General features: G+C 46.1%; 1 protein-coding gene across 2 annotated transcripts in view; it reads right to left on the bottom strand.

Annotated features, from left to right (window-relative positions):
• LOC139385591 (aldehyde dehydrogenase family 3 member A2-like) overlaps nt 1-12,717 on the bottom strand; it is a 43,669-nt gene extending 30,952 nt beyond the window's left edge. For both annotated transcript variants that reach the window (XM_071130791.1, XM_071130790.1), the window contains exons 1-4: nt 12,525-12,717; nt 7,245-7,423; nt 6,941-7,069; nt 6,540-6,642 (exon numbers count right to left, since the gene is read on the bottom strand). In XM_071130791.1, coding sequence (XP_070986892.1) covers nt 6,540-6,642; nt 6,941-7,069; nt 7,245-7,400 — 388 coding nt within the window. In that variant the 5' untranslated portion in view covers nt 7,401-7,423; nt 12,525-12,717. The remainder of the gene's footprint in view (nt 1-6,539; nt 6,643-6,940; nt 7,070-7,244; nt 7,424-12,524) is intronic.
• Nucleotides 12,718-12,877: the final 160 nt, after the last annotated feature.

Here is a 12,877-nt window from a genome sequence, read left to right as displayed (position 1 = left end):
CATCCCCTGGTACAGTGCTATATTAACCAGACCATCCCCTGGTACAGTGCTATATTAATCAGACCATCCCCTGGTACAGTGCTATATTAACCAGACCATCCCCTGTTAGTGTTATATTAACCAGACCATCCCCTGGTACAGTGCTATATTAACCAGACCATCCCCTGTTAGTGCTATATTAACCAGACCATCCCCTGGTACAGTGCTATATTAACCAGACCATCCCCTGGTACAGTGCTATATTAACCAGACCATCCCCTGTTAGTGCTATATTAACCAGACCATCCCCTGGTACAGTGCTATATTAACCAGACCATCCCCTGTTAGTGCTATATTAACCAGACCATCCCCTGGCACAGTGTTATATTAACCAGACCATCCCCTGGTACAGTGCTATATTAACCAGACCATCCCCTGGTACAGTGCTATATTAGCCAGACCATCCCCTGTTAGTGCTATATTAACCAGACCATCCCCTGGTACAGTGCTATATTAACCAGACCATCCCCTGGCACAGTTTTATATTAACCAGACCATCCCCTGTTAGTGCTATATTAACCAGACCATCCCCTGGTACAGTGCTATATTAACACAAACATCCCCTGGTACAGTGCTATATTAACCAGACCATCCCCTGGCACAGTGCTATATTAACCAGACCATCCCCTGGTACAGTGCTATATTAACACAAACATCCCCTGGTACAGTGCTATATTAACCAGACCATCCCCTGGCACAGTGTTATATTAACCAGACCATCCCCTGGCACAGTGCTATATTAACACAAACATCCCCTGGTACAGTGCTATATTAACCAGACCATCCCCTGGCACAGTGCTATATTAACCAGACCATCCCCTGGTACAGTGCTATATTAACCAGACCATCCCCTGGCACAGTGTTATATTAACCAGACCATCCCCTGGCACAGTGCTATATTAACACAAACATCCCCTGGTACAGTGCTATATTAACCAGACCATCCCCTGGTACAGTGCTATATTAACCAGACCATCCCCTGGCACAGTGCTATATTAACCAGACCATCCCCTGGCACAGTGCTATATTAACCAGACCATCCCCTGGCATGACACAATGCTATATTAACCAGACCATCCCCTGGCACAGTGCTATATTAACCAGACCATCCCCTGGTACAGTGTTATATTAACCAGACCATCCCCTGGTACAGTGCTATATTAACCAGACCATCCCCTGGTACAGTGCTATATTAACCAGACCATCCCCTGGTACAGTGCTATATTAACCAGACCATCCCCTGGCACAGTGTTATATTAACCAGACCATCCCCTGGCACAGTGCTATATTAACACAAACATCCCCTGGTACAGTGCTATATTAACCAGACCATCCCCTGGCACAGTGCTATATTAACCAGACCATCCCCTGGTACAGTGCTATATTAACCAGACCATCCCCTGGCACAGTGTTATATTAACCAGACCATCCCCTGGCACAGTGCTATATTAACACAAACATCCCCTGGTACAGTGCTATATTAACCAGACCATCCCCTGGTACAGTGCTATATTAACCAGACCATCCCCTGGCACAGTGCTATATTAACCAGACCATCCCCTGGCACAGTGCTATATTAACCAGACCATCCCCTGGCATGACACAATGCTATATTAACCAGACCATCCCCTGGCACAGTGCTATATTAACCAGACCATCCCCTGGTACAGTGTTATATTAACCAGACCATCCCCTGGCACAGTGCTATATTAACCAGACCATCCCCTGGCATGACACAGTGTTATATTAACCGACCATCCCCTGGCATGACACAGTGTTATATTAACCAGACCATCCCCTGGTACAGTGCTATATTAACCCACTACCACTCTGTTAAGAGGATGGATGGAATCCCAGGTTACTCAACAACGAGGACTCTGAGTCAGCTATAAATCTCTATAAGTCTGGAACAGTATTGGTACAGGGTAACCCCAAACAGTTTTAGCTGGACTTTCACCTAATCAAAGAATTAGCCCAGCAGGAGAAGCTCTCCCTTGAGAAAGATACTCCCACCCCGAGCGGGTCAGACCAGACCTCATCATTATTTAACCCCACAGACGAACAACCCCAAGCGGAAAGTCAACCTACCAGCACAGAGTACTACTCCTTCATTGAAATGAAGGATAAATTCAACCAGCTGGAGGTAAGGCAGGTGGAGCTGGAACAGCAGGTGATTACACTCCAGTCAGCACAGACCCAGACAACAGTCCAGCACAACGTGCTTCTACACCTGCTTTGCTTGCTGTTTGGGGTTTTAGGCTGGGTTTCTGTACAGCACTTTGAGATATCAGCTGATGTACGAAGGGCTATATAAATACATTTGATTTGATTTGATTTGAACAACACGCCCTTAACCAGACCCGGAGAGCTGGAGGTGGAGAGAGACATATCTGCACTCTGGACAGTGGTGAGACAACTTCAACAGGAGAAAGAGCAGGAGAAAAACAGAGCACTAGAGGAGAGGATCAGACTGCTGGAGGAGAGGGTGAGGGGGATGGAGGAGAGGATCAGACTGCTGGAGGAGAGGGTGAGGGGGATGGAGGAGAGGATCCGACTGCTGGAGGAGAGGGTGAGGGGGATGGAGGAGAGGATCAGACTGCTGGAGGAGAGGGTGAGGGGGATGGAGGAGAGGATCAGACTGCTGGAGGAGAGGGTGAGGGGGATGGAGGAGAGGATCAGACTGCTGGCGGAGAGGTTGAGGGGGATGGAGGAGAGGATCAGACTGCTGGAGGAGAGGGTGAGGGGGATGGAGGAGAGGATCAGACTGCTGGAGGAGAGGTTGAGGGGGATGGAGGAGAGGATCAGACTGCTGGAGGAGAGGTTGAGGGGGGTGGCGTGTGACAGAGAACAACCCACTAGAGAGGTGGCCACCCTCACAGAGAAGCCAGCAGAACAGCCCACCTCAGCTCACGACAAAAGTCTCCACACCACAGTAGAACAGTCCACACCAGACCCTGGCCATAGCGTTGAAATCACAGCGAGACCGACAAATGAAGAACCCCAAGCCCAGGGGATCTCACCCCCTCTGAGCACCTCCCCCATCAGCCACCCTGATAGCCCTCCTGACAACCTCCCCACATGCAAATGCAAATAGTCCGGGTAGCCATTTGGTTACCTGTTCAGCAGTCCTATGGTTTGGAGGTAAAAACTGTTGAGAAGCCTTTTTGTCCTAGACTCGGCACTCCGGTACCGCTTGCCATGATGTAGTAGAGAGAACAGCCTATGACTGGGGTATTTCCCATGACTATTTTCCATGACTGTGCCTCAAAACCAAATGTTTTCCTGGCCCACCACTCCACCCTGGACTTGAACAGCCTCTATGACCAGGTCCACCTCTACAAGGCAGCAGTGCCCACCTTTGCCTGGACTCTAAAGGACATCGCTTTCAAACGCAGCCCCAACACTTCATACAGGAGCAACAGATCAATAGACACCCCGCCCAGACCAGCAAGACCCCCCGGACCTACACACAGAGAACCCACGCCGAGAGGACCTACATCCAGACCACAACACCACCAGCCACATCCACCCCAACCCCAACTTTACCAAATAAATCAGAAATACAGACATCGTCATTCTACAAGAAACCTGGTATAGAGGAGATGGACCCACTGGTTGCCCTCTAGGTTACAGAGAGCTGGTAGTCCCATCCACCAAACTACCAGGTGGGTGGTATAGAGGAGACGGACCCACTGGTTGCCCTCTAGGTTACAGAGAGCTGGTAGTCCCATCCACCAAACTACCAGGTGTGAAACAGGGAAGCGACTCAGGGGTATGCTAATTTGATATTGAGCAGTAATTACTCATTCTATTAAATTAATCAAAACAGGAGCATTTTACATTCGGCTATAAACTCAAAAGGAAATGATCTTAACAGGGAAAATGTCCTCCTGTGTGCTACCTATACCCCCCACTACAAATTGCTAAATTGTAATTATTTCGCCACTACAGGCCTATTTATTGCCTTACCTCCCTAATCTTACCTCATTTGCACATTGACTGTATGTTTGTGTATGAGTAACTCCGTGTTGTTGTTTGTGTCGCACTGTTTTGCTTTATCTTGGCCAGGTTGCAGTTGTAAACGAGAACTTGTTCTCAACTTGCCTACCTGGTTAAATAAAGGTGAAATATATATATATTTTTTAAATATAATCCTCTTTAATGAAGACAGCTTCTCCATCCTGGAGGGGGAAATCAATCCTTTCCAGACTCAGGGACATGTACTAGTCTGTGGCGACCTAAATGCCAGAACCAGACAAGAACCTGACACCCTCAGCACACAGGGGGACAAACACCTGCCTGGAGGTGACAGCATTCCCTCCCACATATGCCCCCCTAGGCACAACTATGGCAACATAACCAACAAAAATGGGTCACAACTCCTGCAGCTCTGTCGCACGCTGGGTATGTACATAGTCAACGGTAGGCTTCGAGGGGACTCCTATGGTAGGTACACATATAGCTCATCTCTTGGCAGTAGTACCATAGACTACTTTATCACCGACCTCAACCCAGAGTCTCTCAGAGCGTTCACAGTCAGCCCACTGACACCCCTATCAGACCACAGCAAAATCACAGTCTACTTAAACAGAACAATACTCAATCATGAGGCATCAAAGCCAAAGGAACTGAGTAACATTAAGAAATGCTATAGATGGAAGGAATGTAGTGTGGAAACCTACCAAAAAACATTTAGGCAACAACAAATTCAACCATTTTAGACAACTTCCTGGACAAAACGTTCCCCTGTAATAGTGAAGGTGTAAACCTGGCAGTAGAAAATCTTAACAGTATATTTGACCTCTCAGCTTCCCTATCAAATAAAAAAACAATTAACAGAAAACCGAAGAAAAGGAACAAAAATGACAAATGGTTTGATGAAGAATGCAAAAACCTAAGAAAGAAATTGAGAAACCTGTCCAACCAAAAACATAGAGACCCGGAAAACCTGAGTCTACGCCTTCACTATGGTGAATCACTAAAACAATACAGAAAACCTGAGTCTACGCCTTCACTATGGTGAATCACTAAAACAATACAGAAACACACTATGGAAAAAGAGGGAACAGCATGTCAGAAATCAGCTCAATGTAATTGAAGAATCCATAGACTCTAACCACTTCTGGGAAAATTGGAAAACACTAAACAAACAACAACACAAAGAATTATCTATCCAAAATGGAGATGTATGGATAAACCACTTCTCCAATCTTTTTGGCTCTATAACAAAGAACAAACAGCAAAAACATTTACATGATAAAATACAGATCTTAGAATCAACTATTAAAGACTACCAGAACCCACTGGATTCTCCAATTACCTTGAATGAACTACAGGACAAAATAAAAACCCTCCAACCCAAAAAGGCCTGTGGTGTTGATGGTATCCTCAATGAAATTATAAAATATACAGACCACAAATTCCAATCGGCTATACTAAAACTCTGACATCATCCTTAGCTCTGGCACCTTCCCCAATATTTGGAACCAAGGACTGATCACCCCAATCCACAAAAGTGGAGACACATTTGGTTGGTGGGGTAAGTGTGTGTGTCAGAGCTGTGTGTAAGTTGACTATGCAAACCATTTGGGATTTTCAACAGATTAATGTTTCTTATAAAAAGAAGTGATGCAGTCAGTCTCTCCTCAACTCTTAGGAAGAGAGACTGGCTTGCATAGTATTTACATCAGCCCTCTGATTACAATGTAGAGCAAGATGTGCCACTCTGTTCTGGACCAGCTGCAGCTCAACTAGGTCTTTCCCTGCAACACTGGACCACACAACTGGACAATAATCAAGATAAGACAGAACTAGAGCCTGCAGGACTGGACCACATGACTGGACAATAATCAAGATAAGACAGAACTAGAGCCTGTAGAACTGGACCACATGACTGGACAATAATCAAGATAAGACAGAACTAGAGCCTGTAGAACTGGACCACATGACTGGACAATAATCAAGATTAGATACAACTAGAGCCTGCAGGACTGGACCACATGACTGGACAATAATCAAGATTAGATACAACTAGAGCCTGCAGAACTGGACCACATGACTGGACAATAATCAAGATAAGATAAAACTAGAGCCTGCAGAACTGGACCACACGACTGGACAATAATCAAGATTAGATACAACTAGAGCCTGCAGAACTGGACCACATGACTGGACAATAATCAAGATTAGATACAACTAGAGCCTGCAGGACTGGACCACATGACTGGACAATAATCAAGATAAGACAGAACTAGAGCCTGCAGGACTGGACCACACGACTGGACAATAATCAAGATGAGATAAAACTAGAGCCTGCAGGACTTGCTTTGGGGAGTGTGGTGTCAAAAAAGCGGAGCATCTCTTTATTACAGCCAGACCTCTCCCCATCTTTACAACCATGAAATGTATAAGTTTTGAACATAACAGTTTACAATCTAAGGCAACGCTGAAAATAAACACAGCTATGGAGGAATAGTAATGGAGGGGAAAGATAAACATACCAGCAGCGATGGCCCCGACCAGGGGCTGCAGGGTGAGGGCCCAGGGATAGTTCCAGGCCCCGATGATGAGGACCACTCCCAGGGGCTCTGGCTGGATGTATACCTTCAATTACATGAAACTGTATTAATCCTCTCACTCAGTGGCTAAATGGTTTACATATATACTCCTAGAAATAAAAATGTCCTTCAGCTGTCCCCATGGGGAGAACCTTTAGAAGAAACCTTTTGAGATCCATGTAGAACCGTGGTGGGTTTCATATAGAACCCTCTGTGGGAGGGGTTATTCAAATGCTTCTCCAATCGGAGACAGCCGTAGGACCTTCTTTCTAAGAGAGTAGTTAAGTGTAAATGTCTGCTGTAAAGGACTGATGTAGTTCACTGATACGTGGTCCACACTGAACCTGGTCTGAGATGGTGAGGAGGCTCTTCTCTACTGGCCGAGGAGCAGCCCACTGCGCCAGCTTTGACACAGCCAGGCTAATCTCATTCTCCAGGCCGATCAGCTCCAACAGCGGGGTGTCGTACTGGCTCTGTGGAATGCAAAGTGAGGTTTATTGATGTGAGATAAAGGACACGTTCCAAATGGAACATCACGCCCTACTTTTGACCAGGGCACAAAAGGCAATTTCACTTTACTTCCTGAAATGTTTGTCTTCAATTTTGTAATTGACCCCAACCCTGATAAGTCCAGTGCGAAGATTTTACCCTGTTGATGTCCTGTTTGAGGGCGGTGGCGATCTCTCCCTGTCTGTCTGTGATCATCCTCTGGAGGGACTTGAGCTGCTGAACTCTGAACTCCAGGGGTCGCGACCTCCCGGCAAGGAAGTTCTCCCTGGCCCGCTGCACCACCTGCATCTCCATGGAAAAGTGTCACCAGCACACACCTGGATAGACAGACCGACAGACACAGGTCACCAACTCGCACCTGTAGAGTACACACACAGGTACCTGTCACCACACCACACCTGTACAGAGAGACCAACAGAGAGTACAGACAGATACAGGTACCTGTCACCAGACCACACCTGTACAGACAGACCAACAGAGAGTACAGACAGATACAGGTACCAGACCACACCTGTGCAGTATAGATACAGGTACCTGTCACCAGGCCACACCTGTACAGTATAGATACAGGTGAACATCTTTTCTACCTACGGCAGGGGACGAGGAGCGCACAGGAGTTCGCTTTGGACTTTCGGACCCTGGCCTCCGGAGCAGGATGGAACGACAGGGCCCTGATCGACTACTATCGCTGCAGTTTGTGCAAGGACCTCCGTCGAGAGTTGGCCTGCAGGGACACCACCCTCACCTTCGAACAGCTGGTAGACCTGTCCATTCGGCTGGATAACCTGCTGGCTACCCGCGGATGTCCAGATTGGGGTCTGTTGGTTCCACCCCCCAGCACCATCGCTCCGATGCCCACGGAGTTGGGAGGTGCTGCGCTCAGGTAGCCCGGAGGAGGTTCCGTCTCGTGCACCATCTGTGGCCGCAGAGGTCACACTTCCGTTCGGTGCTGGGTTGGTTCCTCTGGGGGTCGAGGCAGCAGGCAGGGCACTCTGGCATCACCTCAGGTGAGAAGGCACCATTCTCACCCAGAGCCCTCTGTTGCACATTACTTTTCCTGAGTTTTCCCCGCATTCCCAGCATAAGGCGCTCCTCGATTCAGGCGCGGCTGGAAATTTTATTGACAGATCATTTGCCCATAGTTTAGGGATCCCCATGGTTCCTGCGGCTATGCCCATCCTAGTTCACGCCTTAGATAGTCGACAATTAGGGTCAGGGTTGATTAGGGATGCCACCGCTCCTCCGGACATGGTGACGCAGGGGGGTCACATGGAGAAAATCATTTTCTTTCTCATTGACTCTCCTGCGTTCCCCGTGGTGCTAGGCTTACCCTGGTTAGCTTGTCATGACCCCACTGTTTCATGGCAACGGAGGGCTCTCACGGGGTGGTGCTCGAGGAGGTGTTTAGGGGTTTCCGTTGGTGCTACTACGGTGGAAAGTCCAGACCAGGTCTCCACCATGTGCATTCCCCCTGAATATGTCGATTTGGCTCTCGCCTTCTCCAAAAAGAAGGCGACTCAATTATCAACCCATCGACGGGGGAAAATGTGCGATAAATCTCTCTTGTTCTGTTGACGAGGTTTATGTATATTAAACGACACCGTTGTAAACCAGTTTTCGCTCTCCTGCGCCTGACTTCTCTGCCGCCAGTACCCACAGCATTACATCGATGGTGCAGCTGTAGGATGGAGGATCTGGGGGCCCATGCCATATCTTTTCAGTCTCCTGAAGGGGAAAGGTTTTGTTGTGCCCTCTTCAGGACTGTCTTGGTGTGTTTGGACCATGACAGTTCGTTGGTGATGTGGACACCAAGGAACTTGAAACTCTCGACCCGCTCCAGAGGGCCATTATCAGCAACCATCACTCCCGTGTTCCAATGGCACGTTGTGTTAGCTAATCCAAGTTGATCATTTTAAAAGGCTAATTGATCCTTAGAAAACCCTTTTGGATTTATTACCTCCACCCAGCTGCCCACTGCACTGAGGAAACACTGTTACTACCGATAAATCCACAATAATTGAGAATCTCAACAAGCATTTTTCTACAGCTGGCCATGTTTTCCACCTGGCTACCCCTACCCCGGTCAACAGCCCTGCGCTCCCCACAGCAACTCGCCCAATCCTCCCCCACTTCTCCTTCACCCAAATCCAGATAGCTGATGTTCTGATAGACCTGCAAAATCTGGACCCATACAAATCAGCCGGGTTAGACAATCTGGACCCTGTCTTTCTAAAATTATCTGCCGAAATTGTTGCAACCCCTATTACTAGCCTGTTCACCTCTCTTTCGTATTGTCTGAGATTCCCATAGATTGGAAAGCTGCCGCGGTCATCCCCCTCTTCAAAGGGGGAGACACTCTAGACCCAAACTGCTACAGACCTATATCTATTCTACCTTGCCTTTCTAAGGTCTTTGAAAGCCAAGTTAACAAACAGATTACCGACCATTTAGAATCTCACCGTACCTTCTCCGCTATGCAATCTGGTTTCAGAGCTGGTCATGGGTGCACCTCAGCCACGCTCAAGGTCCTAAACGATATCATAACCGCCATCAATAAGAGGCATTACTGTGCAGCTGTATTCATCAACCTGGCTAAGGCTTTTGACTCTGTCAATCACAGCATTCTTATTGGCAGACTCAACAGCCTTGGTTTCTCAAATGATTGCCTCGTTTGGTTCACCAACTACTTCCCCGATAGAGTTCAGTATGTCAAATCGGAGGGACTGTTGTCCGGACCTCTGGCAGTCTCTATGGGGGAGCCACAGGGTTCAATTCTCGGGCTGACTCTCTTCTCTGTGTACATCAATGATGTCGCTCTCGCTGCTGGTGATTCTTTGATCAACCTCTACACAGACAACACCATTCTGTATACATCTGGCCCTTCTTTGGACACTGTGTTGACTAACCTCCAGACGAGCTTCAATGCCATACAACTCTCCTTCTGTGGCCTCCAACTGCTCTTAAATGCAAGTAAAACTAAATGCATGCTCTTCAACCGATAATTGCCCGCACCTGTCCGCTCATCCAGCATCACTACTCTGGATGGTTCTGACTTAGAATATGACTACAAATACCTAGGTGTCTGGTTAGACTGTAAACTCTCCTTCTAGACTCACATTAAACATCTCCAATCCAAAATTAAATCTAGAATCGGCTTCCTATTTCGCAAACAAAGCATCCTTCACTCATGCTGCCAAACATACCCTTGTAAAACTGATCATCCTACCAATCCTCGACTTTGGCGATGTAATTTACAAAATAACCTCCAACAGTCTTCTCAACAAATTGGATGCAGTCGATCACAATGCCATCCGTTTTGTCACCAAAGCCCCATATACTATCCACCACTGCGACATGTATGCTCTCTATGGCTGGCCCTCACTTCATACTCGTCGCCAAACCCACTGGCTCCAGGTAATTTACAAGTCTCTGCTAGGTAAAGCCCCGCCTTATCTCAGCTCACTGGTCACAATAGCAGCACCCACCCGTAGCACGCGCTCCAGCAGGTATATCTCATCCCCAAAGCCAATTCTTCCTTTGACCGCCTTTCCTTCCAGTTCTCTGCTTCCAATGACTGGAACGAACTGCAAAAATCACTGAAGCTGGAGACTCTTACCTCCCTCACTAGCTTTAAGCACCAGCTGTCAGAGCAGCTCACAGATCACTGCACCTGTACATAGCCCATCTGTAAATAACTCATCCAATCTACCTCATCCCCATACTGTATTTATTTATCTTGCTCCTTTGCACCCCAGTATCCCTTCTTGCACATTCATCTTCTGCACATCCTACCATTCCAGTGTTTAATTGCTATATTGTAATTCCTTCGCCACCATGGCCTATTTATTGTCTTACCTCTCTTATCCTACACCATTTGCACTCACTGTATATAGACTTTCCTACCATATTATTGATTGTATGTTTGTTTATTCCATGTGTAACTCTGTGTTGTTGTATGTGTTGTACTGCTTTGCTTTATCTTGGCCAGGTCGCAGTTGCAAATGAGAACTAGTTCTGAACTAGCCTACCTGGTTAAATAGAGGTTACATTTTTTTTTTTTTTTGGAGCATCAGCATTTGTGGGTTTGATTACAGGCTCAAAATGGCCAGAAACAAAGACCTTTCTTCTGAAACTCGTCAGTCTATTATTGTTCTGAGAAATGAAGGCTATTCCATTTGAGAAATTGGCAAGAAACTGAAGATCTCGTACAACGCTGTGTACTACTCCATTCACAGAACTGCGCAAACTGGCTCTAACCAGAATAGAAAGAGGAGTGGGAGGCCCCGGTGCACAACGAGCAAGAGGACAAGTACATTAGAGTGTCTAGTTTGAGAAACAGACGCCTCACAAGTCCTCAACTGGCAGCTTCATTAAATAGTTCCCGCAAAACACCCGTCTCCACGTCAACAGTGAAGAGGCGACTCCGGGATGCTGGCCTTCAAGGCAGAGTTGCAAAGAAAAAGCCATATCTCAGACTGGCCAATAAAAAGAAAACATTAAGATGGGCAGAAGAACACAGATGCTGGACAGTCTATCTCCTTTCCCAGTTTCATCAACAGTTCTGAATTCACGCTGCTCCAGATGCATAGGGCGTTGTACCTAATAAAGTGACCACTGTGTCTATAGACTTTCCACAATGTGTTCTGGGAATACCTGGGGTATTAAACATTTGGCTGTAAGTGTTCAACAGTTTAATCTATTACCTCAGGAGATGGTACCATTCAGCTTGTCTGGGGATGACAAAGGACTTCAACAAAGCCTAAATAGAAAATGATTGGAAGGGGCCTCTTTGCTGTTAAATTAGAGACATAAATAAATGACCGTTGTGCCTTGTAACTACTTTAAACATGTGCAGCTGTTGCACTAACAATGCAAACACTGATTTGGCATACAATTTAATACTGTAAACATTGTACAACGTAATGTAAACACTGTCTGACTTCATATAGAACAAATTGCACCTGAAATGAACATTTCTTTAAAGTTATTGCAAAATAAATGCATATTTTCACTTTTTTTCTGTGACAATCACTGAATTAGTTATTGATTTCTTCATCTTTTAAATGCAATATTTGAGATTTTATGTATTTCTATCAAGTCAAAACTGGAATTTCTACTCAAAACAAAGAATAGAATAAATCATATCTAGTTTGATGATTCTGTGACAAAACGGTGAATTAGTTATTGATTTGTACATTTTTAAATGGCTTTTGGCGAATGTCTGATGAATGTCCGATTGTGTAAATATAAACTTTACCTCAGTTATAAAAGCCTTTAGAATTATTAGTTGGTTGGTTGTCAATCCTAAAACGGTATACAACTGAAATAACTGTGTAATGAACGTTGTAATCACTCTGATAGACTACATACAGTACTTTGTCTGTTGGATACATCTAAACAATTATGTTCCATACTCACACGTGAATGAAAGCATCAATCTGGAGCAACAATACACGAAATCAATGATCCCGATTTATCCAAGTAGTGAAATCACCGCTGTCAGTGTTAAAAAGAAGAAGAAGCTATCAGAAACGTTCCTATCCTGTGCAATAAAAACAAAATATTGGTGTATAACCAAAGAGGTGAACTGCGTTACTGCCACAGTACAATACAGTCTGTCCTTGTTCCTGCCTCACTGACGTGACCGTGGGAGGCACATGGCTGCACATTTAACGTTTATAGCACGAGGCTACGGGGGGGTATCGTTTACCCCATCAGACGTCACTAATAACTAGGTAGCTAGGTAGACGTTTTTTTTTTTGCATTTATAC

This window comes from Oncorhynchus clarkii, chromosome 27 (assembly GCF_045791955.1).
Source record: "Oncorhynchus clarkii lewisi isolate Uvic-CL-2024 chromosome 27, UVic_Ocla_1.0, whole genome shotgun sequence".
Classification (NCBI taxonomy): domain Eukaryota; kingdom Metazoa; phylum Chordata; class Actinopteri; order Salmoniformes; family Salmonidae; genus Oncorhynchus; species Oncorhynchus clarkii.
This window is presented reverse-complemented; position numbering and strand designations above follow the sequence as displayed.